The sequence below is a fragment of the Mauremys mutica genome, chromosome 2 (assembly GCF_020497125.1).
Source record: "Mauremys mutica isolate MM-2020 ecotype Southern chromosome 2, ASM2049712v1, whole genome shotgun sequence".
Classification (NCBI taxonomy): Eukaryota; Metazoa; Chordata; order Testudines; family Geoemydidae; genus Mauremys; species Mauremys mutica.
The window spans coordinates 210,136,031-210,158,742 of NC_059073.1; the positions used below are offsets into that span (position 1 = coordinate 210,136,031).

The 22,712-nt window shown below is 43.8% G+C and overlaps 1 protein-coding gene across 13 annotated transcripts in view; it reads left to right on the plus strand.

Moving 5' to 3' along the window:
- Nucleotides 1–22,712, plus strand: part of CLASP2 (cytoplasmic linker associated protein 2) — a 282,235-nt gene that overhangs the window by 39,039 nt on the left and 220,484 nt on the right. For all 13 annotated transcript variants that reach the window (XM_045007895.1, XM_045007896.1, XM_045007897.1 and 10 more), the window contains exon 7: nt 20,527–20,597. In XM_045007895.1, the coding sequence (XP_044863830.1) occupies nt 20,527–20,597 (71 nt within the window). The remainder of the gene's footprint in view (nt 1–20,526; nt 20,598–22,712) is intronic.

Consider the following 22,712-nt stretch of genomic DNA (forward strand, 5'->3'; position numbering starts at 1 on the left):
GCATGGGCTATATGATGCAAACAGCTTTACCTCCAAGAATCAAATCAGATTTTTTTCTAAAGTAGACCTGGGCAAATAAGGGGGAAAAAATCCTTTCATGTAATAATAAAAAAAAAATCGTAATGAACTTTGAACAAATTTATTCAAATATATTGTATCCAACTGTAGATTTGTGTGAATAGGTAGGGGTGTGTGTGTGTGAGAGAGAGAAATTATTTATTGGAAAATATTTGGAAATCCTCCAGTAGCCTATTCTGCAAATGTTATTTAACCTGCTCTAATTCTAACACTATTAGTAGAAGGATTTCTTTCTTAGGGATCAAGAGTACAAAAGCTGGAGAGATTTGAAAGAGTTGCTTAATTCATATTCCCAAACAATTCAAGAGTTGATATTAAATTATCCAAAGTCTCAGCTTGTCCACACCAGATAATTGGAGTAGGTAGGAGCAAGACATGGCTCAACTAAACCCCTTCCTGTGTCAAGACAGGATTCAAGGCATCCCCATTCTGATAGAAAGCATAAGCTAATAGGTGACAGTTAATATCATGCTGCAAATGGTGGATCTGATGACTGCAACTATATTCCTAGTACGCATCTCCTCCACATCTTCATGTGAGGCAACCTCAGTGAACCGTAAGGTCCAAGTGGAAGCAAACATCAAAGGGACTTACATTTTATCTGGGTAATAAATTTATCTTTTGGTCTCTCTATCCTGGTGACAGTCCAGGGACAAACTGCAGTTAGATACGTATTTCTAAATTCCTACCATGTAAATTGTAGTGACGATGGTTGTGTCCATTCTGAAATGCGTAAACCACACACAAATATTCCACTCTCAAGGAACTTGGGTTCTCCAGGAGCAGCATCTGCATGTAAATGTACCTGAGATGGGTGGATGCATGTAGGACCAACAGCTTCCTGTTTTCTCAAAAGGTTTTCCTGGTTCAAACAGGCAGTCGGACCATCATGTTTTGCAAAAACAAGCAGAGACGTACTGGTGCTTGTTATGAAGCCCTTCAGGGGAGGGGAGTTGGCTCTGTCCCACAAAACATTTTACAGCCATTCTGTACCTGTCATGCAAGGAGAATGCAGTAGTAGACTGAGTTTATCCTTGGAATAAGCTCTTGCAAGTGGTCTCTGGATCAAGTCTGGATAGACTCATAGACTTTAAGGTCAGAAGGGACCATTATGATCATCTAGTCTGACCTCCTGCACAATGCAGGCCACAGAATCTCACCCACCCACTTCTATAACAAACCCCTAACCTATGTCTGAGTTATTGAAGTCCTCAAATCGTGGTTTAAAGACCTCAAGGTGCAGAGAATCCTCCAGTAAGTGACCCAGGCCCCATGCTGCAGAGGAAGGTGAAAAACCTCCAGTGCCTCTGCCAATCTGCCCTGGAGGAAAATTCCTTCCCAACCCCAAATATGGCGATCAGTTAAACCCTGAGCATGTGGGCAAGACTCACCAGCCAGCACCCAGGAAAGAATTCTCTGTAGTAACTCAGATCCCATCCCATCTAACATCCCATCACAGACCACTGGGCATACTTACCTGCTGATAATCAAAGATCAGTTGCCAAATTAGTTGCCAAAATTAGGCTATCCCATCATGCCCTCCTCCATAAACTTATCAAGCTTAGTCTTAAAGCCAGATATGTCTTTTGCCCCCACTACTCCCCTTGGAAGGCTGTTCCAGAACTTCACTCCTCTAATGGTTAGAAACCTTCGTCTAATTTCAAGTCTAAACTTCCTAGTGTCCAGTTTATATCCATTTGTTCTTGTGTCCACATTGGTACTAAGCTTAAATAATTCCTCTCCCTCCCCAATATTTATCCCTCTGATATATTTATAAAGAGTAATCATATCCCCCCATAACCTTCTTTTGGTTAGGCTAAACAAGCCAAGCTCTTTGAGTCTCCTTTCATAAGACAGGATGGAATCATTTTCCTCAACATGAAGCTATCATCTTCTGCACTGGTACTGACAAAAAGCAAAACTTCTGTGTGCCTGTCTACTTCTGTAGCAAAGCTCAAGAAAGATAAATGTTAAATGTTCCTAGTAGCTCTATGCTGGTTTAGACTGACATGGTTCTCATTTCTGTTTGTAGATGGTGAAGGCTAATCTGTATAATATTGAGAATCTAACAGCTGATCATTACTCTTATAGAAACTTATTTTTACTGCTCTATGGTTGAGTAACTTTCATTATTTTAAAGTACTGTAGTTGGTCTACAGTTTGAGTCAATTTAAAGTAGTTGTATTCAATCAGAGTTTCTCAACGATTCCGTTATATGACAGTGACTTATAAAGTGTATCATGAAGTTGTAAAGTTAATATGTTACTGAACATGTTTTCCTTTAGTATTTGTACACAAATATAGTTTAGACTGTCCATATTGTTTCTTTGTGTGTGTACCTGCTTAGTTTGTTTAAAACAATTATTCATGTAAGATCTTACAGATGATGCTTCAATGCACTCTGCTATAAAGTACTGGCAAAGCAATGCTTGTGTCCTAAATTGAGGAAAGCAGGAAAGTTAATTAAGCGCAGTTTGTAAGAAATTTTGTGTAACTTCATTAATATATGAGGCATATCACACCTAATTAAGATTCCACTAGATTTAAAAGGTCCAGTGATCTGTGTTTGGGGTTTTTTGTTTTATGCTTTTTTGGTGTTTCATTTTTGCTTTAAATATGTAGGGACTTTATAAAAACTTAAACAATTTCACGTAAAGTACAGCTCTCAGTTGTTGCAGGATAATTTGTATACTAGGCCCTTTGCACCTTCTCCCACGCTGGGTCTAAATTGTGTGTTAAGACCCTGGTTTCTAAGGCAAATTGGAAAATCTGCAACCTTTTTATTGAAATGAAGTAATGGAGATTTTTATTGAATTAAACCTGAAGACCAATACAGTCATTACAGTACACCTTCATGTGTTGTAATATGAAATGCAGTTTATTTTGCTAATCCACCACAGATTTCTGAGTGACACAGATTTTTGTATTGGCAATTTATAATTGTCTCCAAGAAATTGAAGAGAAGCTGGGAATTTTGATAGATGTGTTGAGGGCATTATTGGGGCTTTTGATGCAAGAAAAAGCTTGAGTGGTTTCAGTTATGGGGTAAACACATAGGTTGGATACTTTTTGCTGAAATAATTTTGTTTTTAAATTTCCACCATTCAGGCTTCAGAGATTGCCCCACTGACATAAATGACACATCTTAAACCTTTCCAAGCTCTTTGTTTCAGGCAGTCTACAGATGTGTGAAGACAACACAGTATAAGTTTGCATTGATTGTTATCTTCTCACCCATGAATGCAAGAGAGCCACTTTTTTTAAATTAAGGCTGTAGATTGTGGAGCATGCTTAACTGTGGAATACACAGTGTCCTGTTCATGTATAGACTGGGTCAGGGTGGATTTGATTTAAATCATGAATTTAAATCACTAGTCAGAAGACTATTTTGAAAACTTTTCAGATTAGTTTTACAGCTGTATCAGAAAATGAATGATTGTTTAGTTACTTCATTTACCAAAGGTAATTGAAGCAGATATTTATGAAGTCAAGGGAGGTGAACTATCTCCAATTCAACAGGTTAATCATTAATATTTGGAGGATTTTCTTGCCATGCTGTATTAGGAGGAGAACATCACCAGACAGACATTTAAATTGTTTTATTTAACTAAAACAACAACATTGTTTTCTGGATTTTTTTTCTTAAACAGCAAACATATATTATTTTAACAAACAAGCATATTAATTTTTTAATTTAATTAAACATTCAAGTTTTTTTAAAATCAGGTTTGTTTTTGTTAACTAAAATAGTTAGATGAAATTACTTAAAAAAACAAAAATTAAATTGACTATGTCAGCCAGGTCAACATGAGAAACTTAAAATATTGGTTTCTGCAGCTAACTCGGTCATCTACACCTTCATTTTCCTGTTTGTTCAGAATCTGGAAAAGAAAAACAAGATTTCCTGCTTTTTCAGGTTCCCAATGATTTCTCAGTTTGGAATGAATTAGTCCAAAGGAAGAAAATATTCTTTCTACACCAGCAGAAGAAGCTACTGCTGTTAAAAGTGAGATTCACTTCAACAGTCTCTGAATCCAAGTGCTTAAGTGACTTAAAACATCATCAGCAAACATATTTCTTGAATGGTTCACCCTTAGCTCTGAAGTTTATTATAGTTGGCGTTATGGAGGAATGATTGCTGGATGTCCATGTCATAACTGCTGAAGAAGAGGAGTTGGCTAAGGTTTGACCCTGGTACCGAGTATTGAGAATATTTGCAAGAAAATGAGCTGCAGACAGTAGTGCTTGTCCCATTTTTTTTTATTGCTTGTAATTTAACTCTGTCATTGCATTTTTCTCTTTTTAAGATCTCACTCAGTTCCTTCCAAATTTCAACATCATCAGCAATAAAACAGCAGTTTCCCTGCATTTTTTTCAAAGCTACCGAAATAGACTTCAGGATACTGGGCATGTTTTCAACATTTCTCTTACGCCCAATGTTCAGAACTTTGGCAGTGACAGTGCCATCTATTTTTTTTCACGATTTTGTTCACAAACTGTCATCAGATTAGGCCAGTTCTTGATATAGTGCTCAAAACAGTCCACTACTGAGTTCCATCGTACCTCTTGTGGGAGAGTTAGCTTGATTCCTCCCACTTTTTTTTCAGAGCAGCTGCTGCAAAGTGGTTGTTATGGAAGCAGGGGCGGCTCTAGGCACCAGCAAAACAAGCTGGTGCCTAGGGCGGCAAAATCTAGGGGGCGTCCCCTGCGGCCGGGGGGACGGCAGGCTGGGCCGGCGGACCTGCCGCAGTCATGCCTGCGGGAGGTCCACCGGAGCCCCGGGACGACTGGACCTGCCGCAGGCATGACTGCGGAGGGGGCGCTCATCCCGCGGCTCGGCTGGACCTCCCGCAGGCATGACTGCGGCAGCTCAAGCGGAGCCGCCGGACCCGTGAACCGTCCGCAGCCGCGGGAGGTCCAGCCGAGCCACGCGGGACCAGCGGTCCCTCTGCAGTCATGCCCGCGGGAGGTCTGCTGCTCCCGCGGCTCCGGGGCGCCTCCCGCGCATGACTGCTTGGGGCAGCCAAAAACGTAGAGCCGCCCCTGTATGGAAGTGTTTTTTCAATTTCCACAACATTAACCTTTATTTCTAGAACACTGAAGTCTTTGGCTAGGAGGTGCATCAAATGAGCACTGCAACCGTATGTTGTTAGCTTGGGACTCTCGAAGATGAGAAGAAGTTATTTAGGATACATTTGCAGCATTGTCTGTGACCAACTGCATAGTAGACATTTGAATTTTTTTTCACAGTTTGTATAGGAAATGATGGTCATCTTGAAGGTGGATAGTCCTCAGAATCCTGTATGTTGAGGGTGGATTCTCTTAAACAAAATAAGTCAATGAAGTTATTACCATACTGCTCATTTAGTATTACTCATTGCATTCACTGACACTCAGTACTACTTTAAAGGTGACCCTTCAGGCAGCGTCGGATGTCACTGATATGGCTGCAAGGTCTATGGCTTCCGCAGTGTCCATGAGGAGGGCATTGTGGCTTTTGCTGTCTGGGCTGTCCAGCAAGGCGCAGAACTCCTTGCAGGACCTTCCGTTCAATGGCAAGGCCCTGTTTGCGGAACAGATGGACGTGTAATTGCACGGCCTGAAAGATTCCCGTACAACGCTTACAACCCTTGGCCTTTATGTCCGGGCTCCGGCCAGGACCAAGTTTAAGCCTCAGCAGGCTCCCACCCCGACCACCCATTCTAAATATAAGCCCCCTTATAAAAAGACAAGGGACTATAAGAAACGCCCACAGAGGCAGTCCCGGTCTGCCCTCCAACCTGGGCCTTCCAAGGGTAAACAGGCAGGAAAAGGTCAATTTTAATGGGACGCCCGGGGATCAACCCACAATAAAGCTTCCCCTTCTTCAGCCAGTTGTGCGCTTTTCTCCCGGAGTGGTCGCGGCTGATCTTGAACCAATGGGTCCTCAACACTGTCTCTTAGGGCTACACCCTCCAGTTTATCTCTACCCCACCCAACAACCCTCTGTCCCCGTCCCTCCTGGGGGACCCCTCTCACAAGGCCCTGCTCAAGCAGGAGGTGGAGCGGCTCCTTGGCTTAGGAGTGGTGGAAATGGTGACAGCGGAGTTCAGACACAATGGTTTCTACTTCCGCTACTTCCTTACCCTGAAGGCCAAAAGGGGGCTCAGGCCCATCCTGGAACTGCGAGGCCTAAACCAGTACAGATAAAGCTCAAGTTTTGCATGTTCTCTCTGGCCTCTATCACCCCCTCCCTGGATTTCAGGGACTGGTACGCCGCCCTTGATCTTCAGGACATGTACTTGCACATTCATATATTCGAGGGGCACAGAGGTTTCCTCTGTTTCACAGTTGGGCAGGAACACTACCAACTTACGGTCCTTCCATTTGGCCTGTCCACTGCTCCCAGGGTATTCACAAAGTGCATGTCTGTGGTAGCAGCCTACCTCAGATGTCGTGGGATTCAGATCTTCCCTATTTCGATAATTAGCTGGTCAAGGATAGCTCCAGGGCTCAGGTGTGGGATCATGTTGCGCTCCTCCTGTCCACGTCCGCCACTCTGGGCCTGATGGTAAACGACACCAAGTCCATGTTAGTCCCAGTGCAGCACATTGAGTGTATTGGGGCAGTCCTGGACATGACATCGTCCAGGGCCTCCCTCCCACTGGACAGATTTGAGACACTAAAATGGCTCATCGACACAGTCACAAGGTTCCCCGCGACCACAGCCAGAGCGTGCGTCTAGCTTCTGGGTCACATGTTGGCGTGCACATATGTGGTTCGCCATGCCAGACTCAGGATGAGGCTCATCCAGCTCTGGTTGGCCTCTGTGTTCTCCCAGTCAAGAGACAGGATGGACAAAGTCCTCACTGTGCCTGAACCAGTGATCGCCTCCCTAAAATGGTGGTCCTTCCTCCCCGGGAACATGCTCCATGGGGTCCCGTTCAGGGGCAGACCCCCATCAATGGAGCTGGTGTCTGATGTGTCAGACCTAGGGTGGGGAGCCCATGTGGGGGAACATTCAGACCCAAGGTCTGTTGTCTGTGCAGGACCTTGCCCTGCATATAAATGTCAAGGAGCTCAGGGTGATCTGTCTGACATATGTGGCCTTCCGCTTGCACCTAGAGGGTAGAGTGGTCAGGGTTCTCACGGACAATACGACCTTGATGTTTTACATGAACAGGCAAGGTAGGGCCAGCTCCTCTGCCCTATGCCAGGAAGCCCTCGGGTTGTGGGAGCTGGACCTTATCCTTGTGGAACACCATGTACGGGTGGTGATCACATCAGCTCAACGCGTCTCGGAGCTCTGGGCCCTGACATCCGAGCCCCTGTACATGGTGTTCCACAAGGATAAGGTCCAGTTCTGACTGCATTCTTCATTCCTCCCCAAGGTGGTCTCCACCTACCACATGGGTCAGGACATCTTCCTGCCAGTGCTCTGTCCCAGGCTCTATGCGTCCAGTGAGGAGTGCCACCTCCACGTGCTGGATGTGAGATGGGCTTTGACCTTTTAACTGGAATGTACGAAGCCGTTCAGGAAATCTTTGCAGTTGTTCATCACCTCTGCCGAATGTATGAGAGGTTGGCTGATCGCCACTCAGCGGCTTTCCAACTTGATCACCTTGTGTATCTGTACCTGTTATGACCTGGCGGGAGTTCCTCCGCCGCTGATTGTGAGGTCACACTCGACTAGGGCGCAAGTCTCGTCAGCTGCCTTTTTGGCCCATGTCCCCATTTGTAGGGCTGCCACATGGTCTTCGGTTCACATGTTCATCTCGCATTATGCAGTTGTCTCCCAAACCAGGGAGGATGCAGGTTCGACAGGGCTGTACTCCGTCCTGAGAGTCTGTGAACTCCTACCCACCTCCAACAGATATAGCGTGGAATGCACATGAGCAATCTTTCGAAGAAGAAAAGACAGTTACCTTTTCCATAACTGGTGTTCTTTGAGATGTGTTGCTCATGTCCAGTCTACATCCCACCTGCCTTCCCCTCTGTCGGAGTTGTCTGGCAAGAAGGAACTGAGGGTGGGGGGAGCGCACAGTGCCCCTTATACTATGCCATAGAGGCTCCACTCCAGGGGTCGCTAGGGGCACTCCCCTAAGGATACTACTAGAGGAAAAACTTCTGGCACCGGAGCACATGACGAGCTCACACACCTATTGTGGAACGGACATGAGCAACACATCTCGAAGAACACCAGTTATGGAAAAGGTCTTTTAAAGAGAGTGGCCTTAGATCTGAGCATACAGATGGAGGTAGTGAAAGTGTCTTCCTGCAGCCTGGTTGACATATTAGCCACTGTGGGCCCTTCAAAAGTGAGGGCATTATGGACTCAATTAAGTCTCTGTGGCAGACCATCACATCCTTTCCCCCTGCTTCAAAAAGGTCTGAACAAAAATACTATGTTCCCACCCAAGGCTGAGTTCCTTTAGCCCCCTCCCCCTTTGGGATCCTTGTTGGTATCTGCTGTCAATGAGCGAGAAAGACAGGGTCATCAGGGTACAACCCCAAAATCAAAGGACTCAAAGAAATTTGAGTTCAATAGGAAAGTTTATTCTGTCATGGGGTTATAACTCAAAATTACAAACCAGCAGACGTTGCTGGGCAGATATGATTTTAACATGTGGGACTCCATGCAAAACTTCAAAGACTTGCTTCCACAAGAGGCCGGGCAAGAGTTCTCCTCACTAGTGGACGAGGGAAAATCAGTGGCGACGGCCTCACAGGAGGTCCAACAAGACTATTCAGGACCTGCCTTTTGAAGGAGCTTTGCACTTTTCTGAGCAGACAGACGTGAAGCTTCATGGATTAAAAGACTTGAGAGCAACCCTTAAATCCCTTGGGTCGTATACCAAGCACTGTAGAAGTGGGATATACTCTCCAGTTTATTTCTAATCCTCCTTCCCACTCTCCCTCCTTGTTCAGCTTCAGGGACCCCTCTCTGGAAGAACTTTTGGTCCAGGAGATTCAGTCTCTCCTTTGGGTGGGAGCCATGGAAGACGTTCTGCAGAATTTGAGGAAAGGGTTTCTTCTCACATTATTTCTTAATTTTGAAAGACAGGGGAGGTCTCAGACCTGTTTTATAACTTCGTCAACTCAACCACTATCTCAGAAAGATAAAGTTCCATCTGGTCACCCTGGCATACGTTATGCCTGCTCGGGCTCCCGGAGACTGGTATGCCACCCTTGATTTAAGAGATGCTAACTTTCATGTGTCAGTATACCAAGGACACAAAACATTCCTCAGATTCATAGTGAACCAGTAACACTGCCAATTCATGGTACCCCTGTTCAGCCTGTCTGCAGCTCCTTTGGTGTTCACAAAATGCATGGCAGTAGTGGCAGCTTTCTTGAGGACCTTAAGGGTGCAGGTCTACTCTTATCTACACGATTGGCTAGTCAAGGGCTGGTCCAGGGCTCAGGTAGTGTCCAACGTTCGACTCATGAAGTTGACATTCAAGGCAATAGGTCCTCTGATAAATGAAGACACGTCTTCCCTCTTTCCGGTGCAGAGGATAGAGTTCGTATGGGCTGTGCTGTATTCTATCCAGGCCAGGGCCTACCTCCCAGAGGTTCAATTCCAATCAATCCGATCCCTGGTAACGCATCTCAAATATCATCCAATCACAACAGCCCGAAATTGTATGAGGCTCCTAGGTCATATGGCCTTGTGTACATATGTACACAATATGCAAGGCTGCATCTCAGATCCCTCCAGATCAGTGTATTCACCAAGTCATCTCCATCTCGACACTGTACTTGTGTACGTCCACATGTTCTCTTGTCCCTAAATTGATGGTTGGATCCTCTTACCGTTTGTGTGGACATTCCTTTTATACACCCAAAACTGTCAGTGACTTTGGTCTCAGATGCGTCAGTGCTAGAATTCAGGTCCTTTTGGTCTTTGGCAGAACTTTCCCTTCATGTAAATGTCAGGGAACTCAGAGAGGTTTGCCTTGCCAGTCAAGTCTTTCTGCCCCACATTAGGGGCAGAAACTTTTGTCTCACAGACAACACTGCAGCCATGTTATATCTCAACAGGCAAGGAGGAGCTTGCTCTTCCCTCCTTTGTCAGGAAGCAGTGCAGCGATGGGAATTTTGCATAGCCCACTCAATCAATCTTGAGACCTCTTATCTTTTGGAGGCACAGAATGAGCTAGCAGATCACCTCAGCAGGTATTTCTACAGTAATAATGAGTGGTCTGTTGTCCAGATGTGGCGAGACACATTTTCCAGCAGTAGGACACACCCTGAATAGACCTATTTGCATACAGGTACAACAAAGTGTTGGCAGTTCTGCTCCCTACAAGGCCACACTATGGATTCCATCACAGATGCCTTCTTGCTGCCTTGGATGGGCAATTTTGTTATGCTTTTCCACCTATCCTGCTCATGCACAGAGCGCCGCTAAAGATTAAGTGAGACCAGGCCTGGGGTATTGTGATAGCCCCAGCACGGCCCCACCAACACTGATTTGCCATTCTACTAGATGTTTCAGTGGCGTCTCCAGTCCCATTTCTGTTGCATCCAGACCTGATCTCCCAGGACTATGGTCAGCTGCTCCACTCGAACCTGAGCTTCTTTCATCTGATGGCCTGGAAGCTTCATGGCTCAGTCCCAGAGAGCAGGCTAGCTCAGAGCAACTTTGTAAGGAGTCCTCCACCAGAGCTACTTACCTCTTGAAATGAAAGCTGTTCTCAGTCTGGGCATCCCAATGTTGAGTCTCGCTGATGCATTAATCCATATAAAACATACGTAAATATGTATTGCACCTGAAACAGCAAGACTTAGCAATCTCCTCTGTCAAGACACACCTGGCAGCAATATCAGCTTTCCACCCTCAGATGGATAACCAATCTGTTTTTTCAAATGACAGATTCATCAAAGGCATAGAAAGGTTATACCTTCAAGTAAGGAAGCCGGTTTCTCGTTGGGATCTGAACCTGGGGTCGTGTCAAAACTTGTGGGACCACTGTTTGAGCCTTTAGCAATGTGTTGCTTATTATGCCTCTCCTAGAAAGTGGTTTTCTTAGTTGCTATCACTTTGGCCAGCAGAGTGTCAGAACTTTGAGTTCTAACATCAGAGCCTCCGTACACAATCTTCTTTAAGGATAAGATGTATTTACGTCCTCACCCCAATTTTCTCCTGAAAATGGTTTCACAATTTCAAAGCAATCAGGCAATTTACCTACCTGTCTTTTACATGAAACCTCATGCAAGTAGGAGTGAATAACGTCATCACTCATTGGATGTTAGAATCTGTCTAGCTTTCTACATAAAAAGAACTAAACCATTCTGGAGGTCCACCCAACTGTTTGTGGTTGTAGAAGACAGGATGAAAGGTCTCGCAATATCTTCACAGACAGTTTTTTGTCCTGGATAACTTCATGTATTTATGTTCAGGGCAGGTGTTTTGCTACCAACTAACCTGACTGCTCATTCAACAAGATCGCAAGCATCCTCAGAAGCATTCTTAGTGCCAATCTCTATTTACAAAATGTGTAAAACAGTAACCTGTCTTTGGTGCACGCACACTCCTCCCATTACGCCATCAGTCAGCATTCAAGAGATGGAGCCAGATTTGGTTGAGCTGTACTGCTGTCTTTGTGTACATGAACTCAGATTCTTCCGCCTACTTAACTGCTTGGAAGACACCTAGAGTGGAATGCATGTATGCAATCATTGGAAGAAGAAAAAATGGTTATTAACCTTTTGTAACTGTTGTGCTTTGAGATGTGTTGCATGTGTTCATTTCATTTTCCAGACTAAACACATCCAGTTTTTTCAATCTTCCCTTATAAGTCATGTTTTCTAGACCTTTAATCATTTTTGTTGCTCTTCTCTGGATTCTCTCCAATTTGTCCACATCCTTCCTGAAATGTCACGCCCAGAACTGGCCACACTACTCCAGTTGAGGCCTAATCAGCGCGGAGTAGAGTGAAAGAATTACTTCTCGTGTCTTGCTTACAACACTCCTGCTGATACATCCCAGAACGATGTTTGATTTTTTTGCAACAGCATTACAATGTTGACTCATATTTAGCTTGTGGTCTACTATGACCTCCAGATTCCTTTCCGCAGTACTCCTTCCTAGGCAGTCATTTCCCATTTTGTATGTATACAACTGATTGATTGTTCCTTCCTAAGTGGAGTACTTTGCATTTGGCCTCATCAAATTTCATCCTGTTTACTTCAGACCATTTCTCCGGTTTGTCCAGATCATTTTGAATTATCCTATCCTCCAAAACACTTGCAAGTCCTCCCAGCTTGGTGTTGTCCACAAACTTTATAAGTGTACTCTCCATGCCATTGTCTAAATCATTGATGAAGTTATTGAACAGGATCGGACCCAGAACTGATCCCTGAGGGACTCCACTCTTTATGCTCATCCAGCATGACTGGTAACTCTCTGGGAATGGTATTCCAACCAGTTTTGCTCCCACCTTATAGTAGCTCCATCTAGGTTACATTTCCCTAGTTTGTTTAAAAGAAGATCACGCAAGACCGTATCAAAAGCTTTACTAAAGTCAAGATATACCACATCTACTGTTTCCCCCCCCCCCCCCAATCCACAAGCTTACTACTCTGTCAGAGAAAACTCTCTCAGGTTGGTTTGACACGATTTGTTCTTGACAAATCCATGCTGACTGTTACTTATCACCTTATTATCTTCTAGATGTTTGCAAATTGATTGCTTAATTATTTGCTCCATTATCTTTCCAGGTACAAAAGTTAAGCTGACTGGTCTGTATTTCCCGGGTTGTCCTTTTTCCCCCTTTTTATAGATTAGCACTATATTTGCCCTTTTCCAGTCCTCTGGAATCTCTCCCGCCTTCCGTGACTTTTCAAAGATGATCGTTAATGGCTCATATCTCCTCAGTCGGATCCTTGAGTATACTAGGATGCATTTAATCAGGCACTGGTGACTTGAAGACATATAATTTGTCCAAGTAATTTGTAACTTGTTCTTTCCCTATTTTAGCCTCTGCTCCTACCTCATTTTCACTGGCATTCATTGTTAGATGTCCAATCACCCCTAGCCTTCTTGGTGAAAAGCGAAATAAAGAAGTCACTAAGCATCTCTGCCATTGCCACATTTTCTATTCGTTCTCTTCCTCCCTCCACCCCCATTGAGTAATGGGCCTACCCTGTCCTTGGTCTTCCTCTTACTTCTAATGTATTTGTAGAATGTTTTCTTGTTACCCTTTATGTCTCTAGCTAGTGTGATCTCATTTTGTGCCTTGGCCTTTCTAATTTTGTCCCTACATACTTGTTTTGTTTATATTCATCCTTTGTAATTTGACCTAGTTTCCACTTTTGGTAGGACTCTTTTGATTTTTAGCCAGGCTCATCTCTTGCCATACTTGCTATCTTTCCTACACAGTGGGATAGTTTGGACTTGTTCCCTTATTAATGTCTCTTTGGAAAAACTGCCATCTGTCTACATTGGAGTTTTCTAAAAAGAAGGAACTGAGAACGTGCGGTTTGCTGGGTGCTTTATACTGGTTCTAATAGTGTGCAGCAGCATAGGGCACAGAAAAGAACAGCTACAAAAGGTTAATAAACAGTTCTTTTTTTCTGGAAATAGTTGAATTGGAGAGGATAGGGTTTCTGAATTCTGCAAGGGTTGTAGATGGCACCCACATCTCTGTACTTTGCCCACCAAAAGGGGCGAGTGAGTGTGTGAACGAAAAAGTTGTTGTTTGTTTCATTCTGCAAGGCTTGGTGGACTACAGAGCAGATTCATGAATATCAACGTGGTTCATGATGTGAGGGTGTTGAGGAGATCAAGATTGTACTTGAGGAGGGAAGAAAGGACTTTATTCCTCAGAAATTATGTGGTTCTCTGCAATGTATGTGCCAACAGTTACTTTTTGGAACAGATATGTGGGGTTCCCCACTTAGCTCATGAAACCACACCCCAACATCTGCAACCCCGGATCAGGGGAATTCAGCTACTAGCTGCAGAATGGTCATAGAGTGCATGTTTGGTAGGCTGAAAGCTCATTGGCACTGCCTGTGTGTCCATGTGGATGCCACTGTGGCTAGTGTTGTTTGTGTAATAGTTCCATGCCGTGTGCTATGTAACGTTTGGTAGAATAAAGGAGAGTATTGCCATCCAGAGTGGGCGCAGGACGGATCTGGTTTACAAAATATGTATAGACAGCTGGATTCCACCTACATGCATGCTGGTCGTAGTTCCCAACATGCAAGGGAAATCCAGGATGCCATATATGCACATACCTTGGAAAAACAGAGAGACGGAAGGTGGCACACTGTGCATCTGCTTAGCACATAGTTGTGGGGCTAAATATATTTGTGACGGTTTTGTTCCTCTGTAACTGACTGTCATTAACCGTCCTCTGACTGTTAACTATGGCTGTCAAGTGATTAAAAAAATTAATCATGATTAATCATACGATTAAACAACAATAGAATACCATTTATTTAAACATTTTGGATGTTTTCTACATTTTCAAATATATAGATTTCAATTACAACACAATAGAAAGTGTACAGTGCTCACTTTATATTTTTTATTACAAATATTTGCACTGTAAAAAAACCAAAAGAAATAGTATTTTTCAGTTCACCTAATACAAATACTGTAGTGCAATCTCTTTATCATGAAAGTTGAACTTACAAATATAGAATTATGTACAAAAAAACTGCATTCAAAAACAAAACAATGTAAAACTTTAGATCCTAGGTCCACTCAGTCCTACTTCTTGGTCAGCCAAATCGCTCAGACAAACAAGTTTTTTTTACATTTGCAGGAGATAATGCTGACAGCTTCTTGTTTACAATGTCACCTGAAAGTGAGAACAGGCATTTACATGCAACAGTGCTAAGATATTTACGTGCCAAATGTGCTAAAAATTCGTATGTCCCTTCATGCTTCAACCACTATTCTAGAGGACATGTCCATACTGATGACGGATTCGCTCGATAACGCTCCAAAGCAGTGTGGACTGATATATGTTCATTTTCATCATTTGAGTCAGATGCCATCAGCAGAAGATTGATCTGCATCCTAAGTTCCCCCTGAAAGTGGTCTGAGTTCCACCTCAACCAATATGTTCACATTCTGGTCTTCCATCCTAAGCTGTGCGCCATCCCTGCGGACAGGGCTCTTCACTCCTTTGATGTCTGCCACGCGTGGGCTTTCTTCCTGCATGCAAGTCGAGCCTTTCTCTGCCAGACTGTTTGTTGCTGTTGCTGACCGCTCCAAGGGCCAAACCCTCCCCTCCTAACGAATCTCAATATGGGTCTCATGCTGCATCCATGAATGCTATAGGCTATCCAACACCCCTGCCATCCAGTGGAATTACAGGGGTCACTCAGTGTGGGCGCAGACAGCCACATCTGCCTCCTTGCAGACATCTCCTTGCAGGCTGTCTGTTGGGCGGCAATGTGGCGTTCCATACATTACATCAGTAGTTCTTAACCTGTGGCCCAATCAGCACATAGCTGTGGCCCATGTGACACCCTCAGGGCCATACAGGTAGTATATATATTGTGTGGATGCTGACCACATAACACAGTGGAGAGCTGCATATGCAGTCCACAATGGTAAATAGGTGGAAAACACTGCATTACGCAATCGCCAAAGGGACAGTGGAAGACACTGCAGTAGGCCATGCCATACTACAGGCTGCACTCCTCCTGGCATCCTTGCACCCACCTCCATGCTGAGTACTCCGTGCCCATGTTTGGAATACATATAGGAACCATCACTCTAAGAAGAAGAGGTGATTACTTACCTGTAATGGACATTCTTCAAGATGTGGGGTCCCAATTTGTATTCCAATACCCACCCTCTGTTCCCATCTGCTTGGTGGTAAGTGGGTGACTGCAGGATTGTTGACCTGCATGGCCTAATATAACCTCACCGGAGACATGAGGTGATGAAAGATGTATGCATGGGTCAGTGGCCATTGCTACGAAAATCTTACGTGTCTGGCACATGGCGCCTATGTGCACCCACGTTTGGAATACAAATAGGGACCACACATCTCGAAGACCCACCAGTTACAGATAAGTAACCACATCTTCCAAGTACATCTTACAGCAGGGAGGGGTTCTTTCCAAACCAGTTGTTTATGCAAAACTATTATCAAGTACCCATCCATGGTCCAGTCAGGAAAAGACAATGGTGTACCGTTAGTTATTGGGAAAACGTTGAAACAGTTTGTAACTAAAAAGAAACCACAAGTCTTGGAAAACTAGGAGAGGAGGGAATTTCTTCCATGATGAATCGCCATAGTCTGAGAGAAGGAAAAAAAAGACCCTTGAAAGAGAAGTCGCTTGAAGTGAAGAACATAGAGAAACAGAGAGGGCCAACGTTTACACAGGGTGCTGTCTGTGAAACACCGTATCCCTTTTATGAGAGAGGTCCATTGGGAAACTTCAGAGGCAATAGATAACTTTATATTTCAAAAGGGAATTTAGCGAATATCGAAGTGTAAACCCTGAAGTTGCATCTGTTTTGTTTTGTGTAACTTGTATGCGTTTGTTTTTCATTACTATTTCATCTTTGAATACAATTTTTCTGTTAAATAAAACTTTAGTTTATTTTTACCCCCAAGTAGCCCTCTATTGTGCAAACAGTGTGGATTATATGTGCCAAAGTGAACTGATAACTGGGGGCAGGTTTCACTCCTTCAGGGATGACAAACCAGAGAGGAAAAAGTCAGAGTGCCTGGTAGTTAAGAACTTGGGGTAGACCGGTTTGGGAAGACTCAGACTGGAAGGGCTGTTGCGGTCATCCTGCAGAGCGTAACTGGGCTGGTGAAAGCCAGGGTCATAACTTTATGCTTGTAGGTTTGTTACTGGTATCAGGGCTTTGAGTCATAGTAGTGTAGCATTAAGTCACCCAAGATTATAGGGCTGAATGTGACAGAACCCCTTACTGGTTTCAGTGATCCCCGAAATGTCACACTGCTACACCAGAAACTTGCTGAAATATGCTTATGGGACTGGGAGGCAATTCAACTGGAAGTTGACTATAATCTAAGATAGCATACAGAGTTTCCATGGGAATGGAAAAGTGAACCACGAACGCCGCCGACCCCCCCAGCCCTCTGCCATCGCTGTGGTCTCCGGCCCTTGTATCTAGCCAATAGCAGTGAAAAGAACAGGGAAAGAATAAGACCCAGCACAGCTTTATTTCATTCCCTGAAGTTTCAGGTCAGAACTATAAGCTTCACCTCTCTGCAGCAAAACGACACTGCACTTGTATTTATGCAACTGATGGACTAGATCTTCCCCCACCCCTGTTTCTCCTAGTTTGTGCAGCATGGCTCAGTGTGGGGAGAGGTCAGACACGAAGGACAGGGTAGGTAAAATTTTTTATAATCTTCCAAGGAAGAGAGGACTGCTGTGATGTTCTTTGGACATCCAAAAGGTTTCCTTTCTCTTCCTGAACCTCCCTCTCAACCACTCCTTCCACTTCCGTGCAGCTCCCTTTTGTAAGGAGACATTAAGACAAGTGAGAGAGGGGAGGAGCACATACACTGTGTAGTCTTCCAGTGAAGAAGAGAGAGCTGTTAACTTCTACAACCAGCTATACATTTTCAACAACTATTCTGTACTCAACAAGGACCTTTCTAAACCCACTTCCTCCCTTCCCTTGGTATGTATGGCCCCCCCAAATTTTTGTTGCCTATGTATTGTCCCGTAAATGCACAGATACAGATGAAATAATTGTTCCATAAATTCTATAGCTTCTGCCAAATGTATAATAGTGGGAACTCAATTTTATTGCTATATGGCATTGTCTTGCTCGGAGACCATTTAGGGGTGAGTGGAGTGAGGGCTGGGCTTAAAATCAGGAGTGTGGCATTGTAGCAAGAGGGGATATTGGTGAGAGGGTGGTGCTCCATTGTAACTTATCAGCTTTGGGTTCTGGCTCCTGCTGCAGCTCGGGGTCCTCCTGAGGTTTGTCCAGGTGTTGGGAGGGGCTTGCTCTACTGGCTCCTTCAGGTAGAGGTATAGAATGACATGCTCCTCTTTTTCTGGAGCTTCTTTTTTGGACCCTTCTGCTTCCTCACCATAGCCCTTATGGACTTCCTTTCAGACAGTAAAACCAGCAGGATTAAGGAAGGGATTGTGAGCCACTTCTGTCTCTGTACTGGGAGCCCTTGAGAGCACCCAGTTCAGCTCATTATAGAATGGGCACGTATGAGGATCTCTCTTGGAGGGACTGAGTCTTTTGTCCTCCAGTATAGAAGCCTCAGGTGCTTCATGTGTTTCTGTCAGTAGGCTGGAATCCGGTAGGTGCCTGCCTGCTCCACCCTCCATGAAATTTGCCAATACAGATAAATGTTCTTGCTGCTCTGGGTGAAATTGTGAAGGGCAGTGTACTCTGACCATACACGGTTCAGGACCTGGGTGTGGGTGAAGGACCAGGCGACTAGTCTCAAAACGGAATGCATGTTCACCTGTAGTGAGCTAAAGAGTAAAAGACCTTTCTGAAGTGGTCAGTGGAGTTCGTTACTGCTGGTGACAGTGGGCAGACAGGGACTTTTTTATAGATTGGGTAAGGGGTCAGGCAGGAAAAAGGGTTCCCTGCATTGTGAGAGTGTGGGTGGAGGACTGTTGAAACTCCGGATCTGCTACATGCCTCTTTCTCCCGCACTGGCACAGGTACAGGACTGCCACAGCCGAGGCATGTACTTACCCCACAGGTGTACTAGCTTACTCCCTTCTACTCACATGCTTCTGGGGTTGAGATTGACAGTAAGGGGATTATGGCACAACCAGGTGTATGGACAAGTGTACAGTCACTAGTGCAGACGTAGCCTAATTATTCTATGCTCTATTCTTTTTGTAAAAGTTCGACATATTATAGTGATATATTCCCAGCCTTGAAAATGTAAATATTTTAATTATTTTATATTAAACTGCAATTTCCATCCATTGCTTTCAAGTTTGTCTGTTTCAATAATACATAGATACAAGTACATTTTATCTCATAGCCCTTTGGGCTAAATGAGGAATATGGACAATATTAACTGAATACAGTAAAAGCTTTGTCATCTGGCATGTTGGGGCAATGGGGGGTGCTGATAAGTAAAAAATGCCAGTTAATTAATAGGGAGGGAATTTGGGTGCAGGAGGGGGCTCAGGGCTGGGGGTTGGGACATGGGAGGGGGTGTGGGCCATCAGCTGTGTGAGGGAGTTTGGGTGCAGGAGGGGGCTCAGGGCAGGCAGTTGTGGCGCCGGAGGGGGTGCGGGGTACCGGATCTGGGCAGCGCTCACCTCGGACAAGTCCCTGCAAGTGGCAACATGTCCCTGCCGCTCCTAGTTGGAGGCGCAGCTAGGCGGCTCTGCTGCCTCCACCCGCAGGCACCACCCCTGCAGCTCCCATTGGCCTTGGTTCCTGGCCAATGGGAGCTGCGGAGCCAGTGCTTAGAACTGGGGCAGCGTGCCTCCATCTAGAAATAGTAGGGACACGTTGCCTCTTGTAGGGAGCTGTCCAAGGTGAGCACTATCCGGATATGGCACCCTGAAACCCCTCCTGCGCACCAACCCCCTGTCCTGAGCCCCCTCCTGCATCCAAACTCCCTCCCAGAGCGTATGGCCTGCACTCCCTCCCACACTCTGAACCCCTCGGGGCCGTTCCTCCACCTAGGAGTAGCAGGGACGTGTTGCCACTTCTGGGGAACCACTCGGAGCCGGATAGGGAGCCTACTGGCCCCACGCCAACCGGACTATAAACTGGGCTTTTAATGAAGATCAGAAATGCCGGTGTATAGAGCTTTCCCATTGCTAAAGAGTCGGATAACACAGCTTTTACTGTAGTTTCTTTTACTGTCTATTTACATGCACTTAGAGCACTCAGCATATTTCTGTTCTTTTTGTAATCATACATAAAATATTGTTACCTTTTACTTTTAATTAGGAGTAAAATGTTTAGTATGTTTTGAAAGTGAAATATAACTACTTTTTTCCTGCTACTGGAAAGCAAAACTACTCTTATGAACTGTAGCTTTATTAAAATAAAACAGATTTTGACAAATCTGGTAATTGCCACCAAACAAATTCAATCTTATCCTTCATTTTTACAGTATACCCACTACTTTACTTTTTAGAGCTTTACATAAATATGCTAGTATGTTCACATAAAGCATAGTGTATACCATTAATATAAATGTAATGTAGTAATTTTTTTGTCATGTTAATTGTAATGTACAATTTTATTAATTGCTAAGTGAATTTTGTTTGTTAGAATATGTTGAATTTATTCAAGAGGAAAAGTCTTTCAGATATTGTTTCCATAGATTTCTAATGGCTGAAATAATAAACAGCTTGAGTTTCAACCATTTGTCTATAAATCTGCTCATGAAGAAAATACAGCTAGAACTGAGTTGGAGTTTAGTTTTTATTTTTCATTTTGGTGGTTGGAGAAATATCCCTACTTCATTCACAGACGTTAAAATTGATCTTTGCCCTTATTTCCAGGTTACAAACAATATTTGCAAAATTTGATGAAGTGAGAGACTCTGGAAATACGATTTTAAGTAACATCAGTGGTAAGTATGCAACTGTATATTGCTATTCAAAGTTGGAGGTTAATGTAACTCACATTTAACCTTTATTAAGCACTGTAATCTGTTTTGTGGAATTACTAGCATTACAAAAGTGAAGCTCACGTTAATCTGTTGTAGAAATACGCATTTAAGCCACAATCTGAACGTTAGACATTAGGGTAATTCTAACAAATGCTTACTTTCTCATACTGATGGTCTTTTCTTGAAGTCATTGTTAATATCCTTTTCTGCACAACACTCTTGTATCCCACTATGTGAATGACTAAAATATCTTGCAGTGATTGGTTTAAATAATTTCATTACTTACATCTCTGCACCATTGCAGTGTAAAGGTGGTAAAAACAGCTAGTTTTGCAGCACCATTGACGCAATTAGGTCCTCAAACTATGTTCAGAATAGTTACTTTTGTGCTCAGTAAGGGGTAATGAGGAGGTTTCAGAAAAGCGATCTAAATAGGTGTGTGTAATTCCTTATTACATTTTCATACATTACATATATTTAACTTAGACCATGTCTCTCTCCAGGAATTAAACATAAATATATTGACAGTTTTTTCTTTAAAAGAAAAATATTTGAGTGTCTATAAACAATTGTAAGAGCATTTTGAAACTGTTGTAGCTATTAGAAAACTTGAAGTGTGTTGAAGTAAGGACTCTGATCTTACTCAAGTTCCCTGTACTAGCAAATTTACTTTGCTAGATTTTTTTTTTAACTGTAGTTTTGATGCAGTTCACTGAAGCAAACTTGTGCATTGAATTCCTGTTGTAAATTCCCCATTGTGGTTCTAGTATAGTATTTGGTTTTAGTGAAAGAACAGAAGCATCACTCATTATTTTAATCAACAAATTACTTTGAGTTTTGTGTTTTAAGTGAAAGCCAATTATAAAAATTAATACTGCAACTAAAAAGGTGCTGCATCAGAGACTTAAATAAGACTGCTTTTGGAGCTTTCATCATTCTTTTTTGTTGTCTCAGATGTAAGAAAATCCTGATTACATTTATAGGATTTTTCTGATCGTTGTTTTTTGAGACAAATCTAGATTGCCTTAAGTGCATTCTATTATAATTTTAAAAAGTAGAGAAATTAGAGTTAATGTCACCCTGTTTTATTTAAATATAAATGCATTTTCCAAAAATTAGTATTGTGATTGATACAGCAGGGCCAGGGAGCAGTGGGATAGTGGTCGAGGGGAGATATATAAGCCCTAGGCTAATTAAGGTGTGGTTCCCTGTAGACTGGGAAAGGTTACTACAGGTTAATTGGAGCACCTGTAGTCAATTAAGGCCCTGTCTGGAACCTGATAAAACCCCCGTGCTTCAGGCAGTCAGGTGGTACAAGGAAGGAGAGAGGACTGGAGTTTGTAGGTGTGTTGCTGAGACTTCAAAGACCAGAGAACCAGAGGAAGGGAAACCCTGCCCCAGCAGGGCAGGGAGACTCCCTCTCCGACAGTCAAGGACCAAGGATAACCCTACCCCAGAGGAAAGAGGGTAAGAAACCCATAGGGTTTGAGAGGGGCAGGGGCTCAGAGTGAGGAGCAAGCCCAGACCGCTTCCCTCCTCTACTACCTTCTCAGGCCACTAGTGGGGCCCTTGGCACCTGAAGACCAGGGACGAGGGGTGGTGTCCTAGCCCTCTACCAAGAAAAGCATGGGACCCACCATACCAATCCTATAAACCAACTTTCTTTGTCCTCTAAACAGTAAAATTTGGTGGACACTTCACTAGATAAAAGGCTAGAGTGGTCACATTTTGGGAGGGCACTAGGAAGTCTGGGATATGGGTGGTTGGACTTGGGCCTGTATAATGCAGTGTAGGAGCGGGAGATGCAGATTGGGACCCAGGGTTTAACAGTTCCTAACCCAATGTTAGAAATGAGTGTAGATGCTGAAGCCCCAGGTTAACAAACCCATGGTCTGCTAATTTGAGTTCTATTAACCCTGGGCTTAGATTGCAGTGTATACATACCATTAGGGCAGTGGTTCTCAATCTGCGGCCCATGGGCCACTTGCAGCCCAATCAGCACACAGCTGTGTCCACATGACTTCCTCACGGCCATATAGGTAGTATTGGATGTATTAGATGATAAATAGGTTGAGA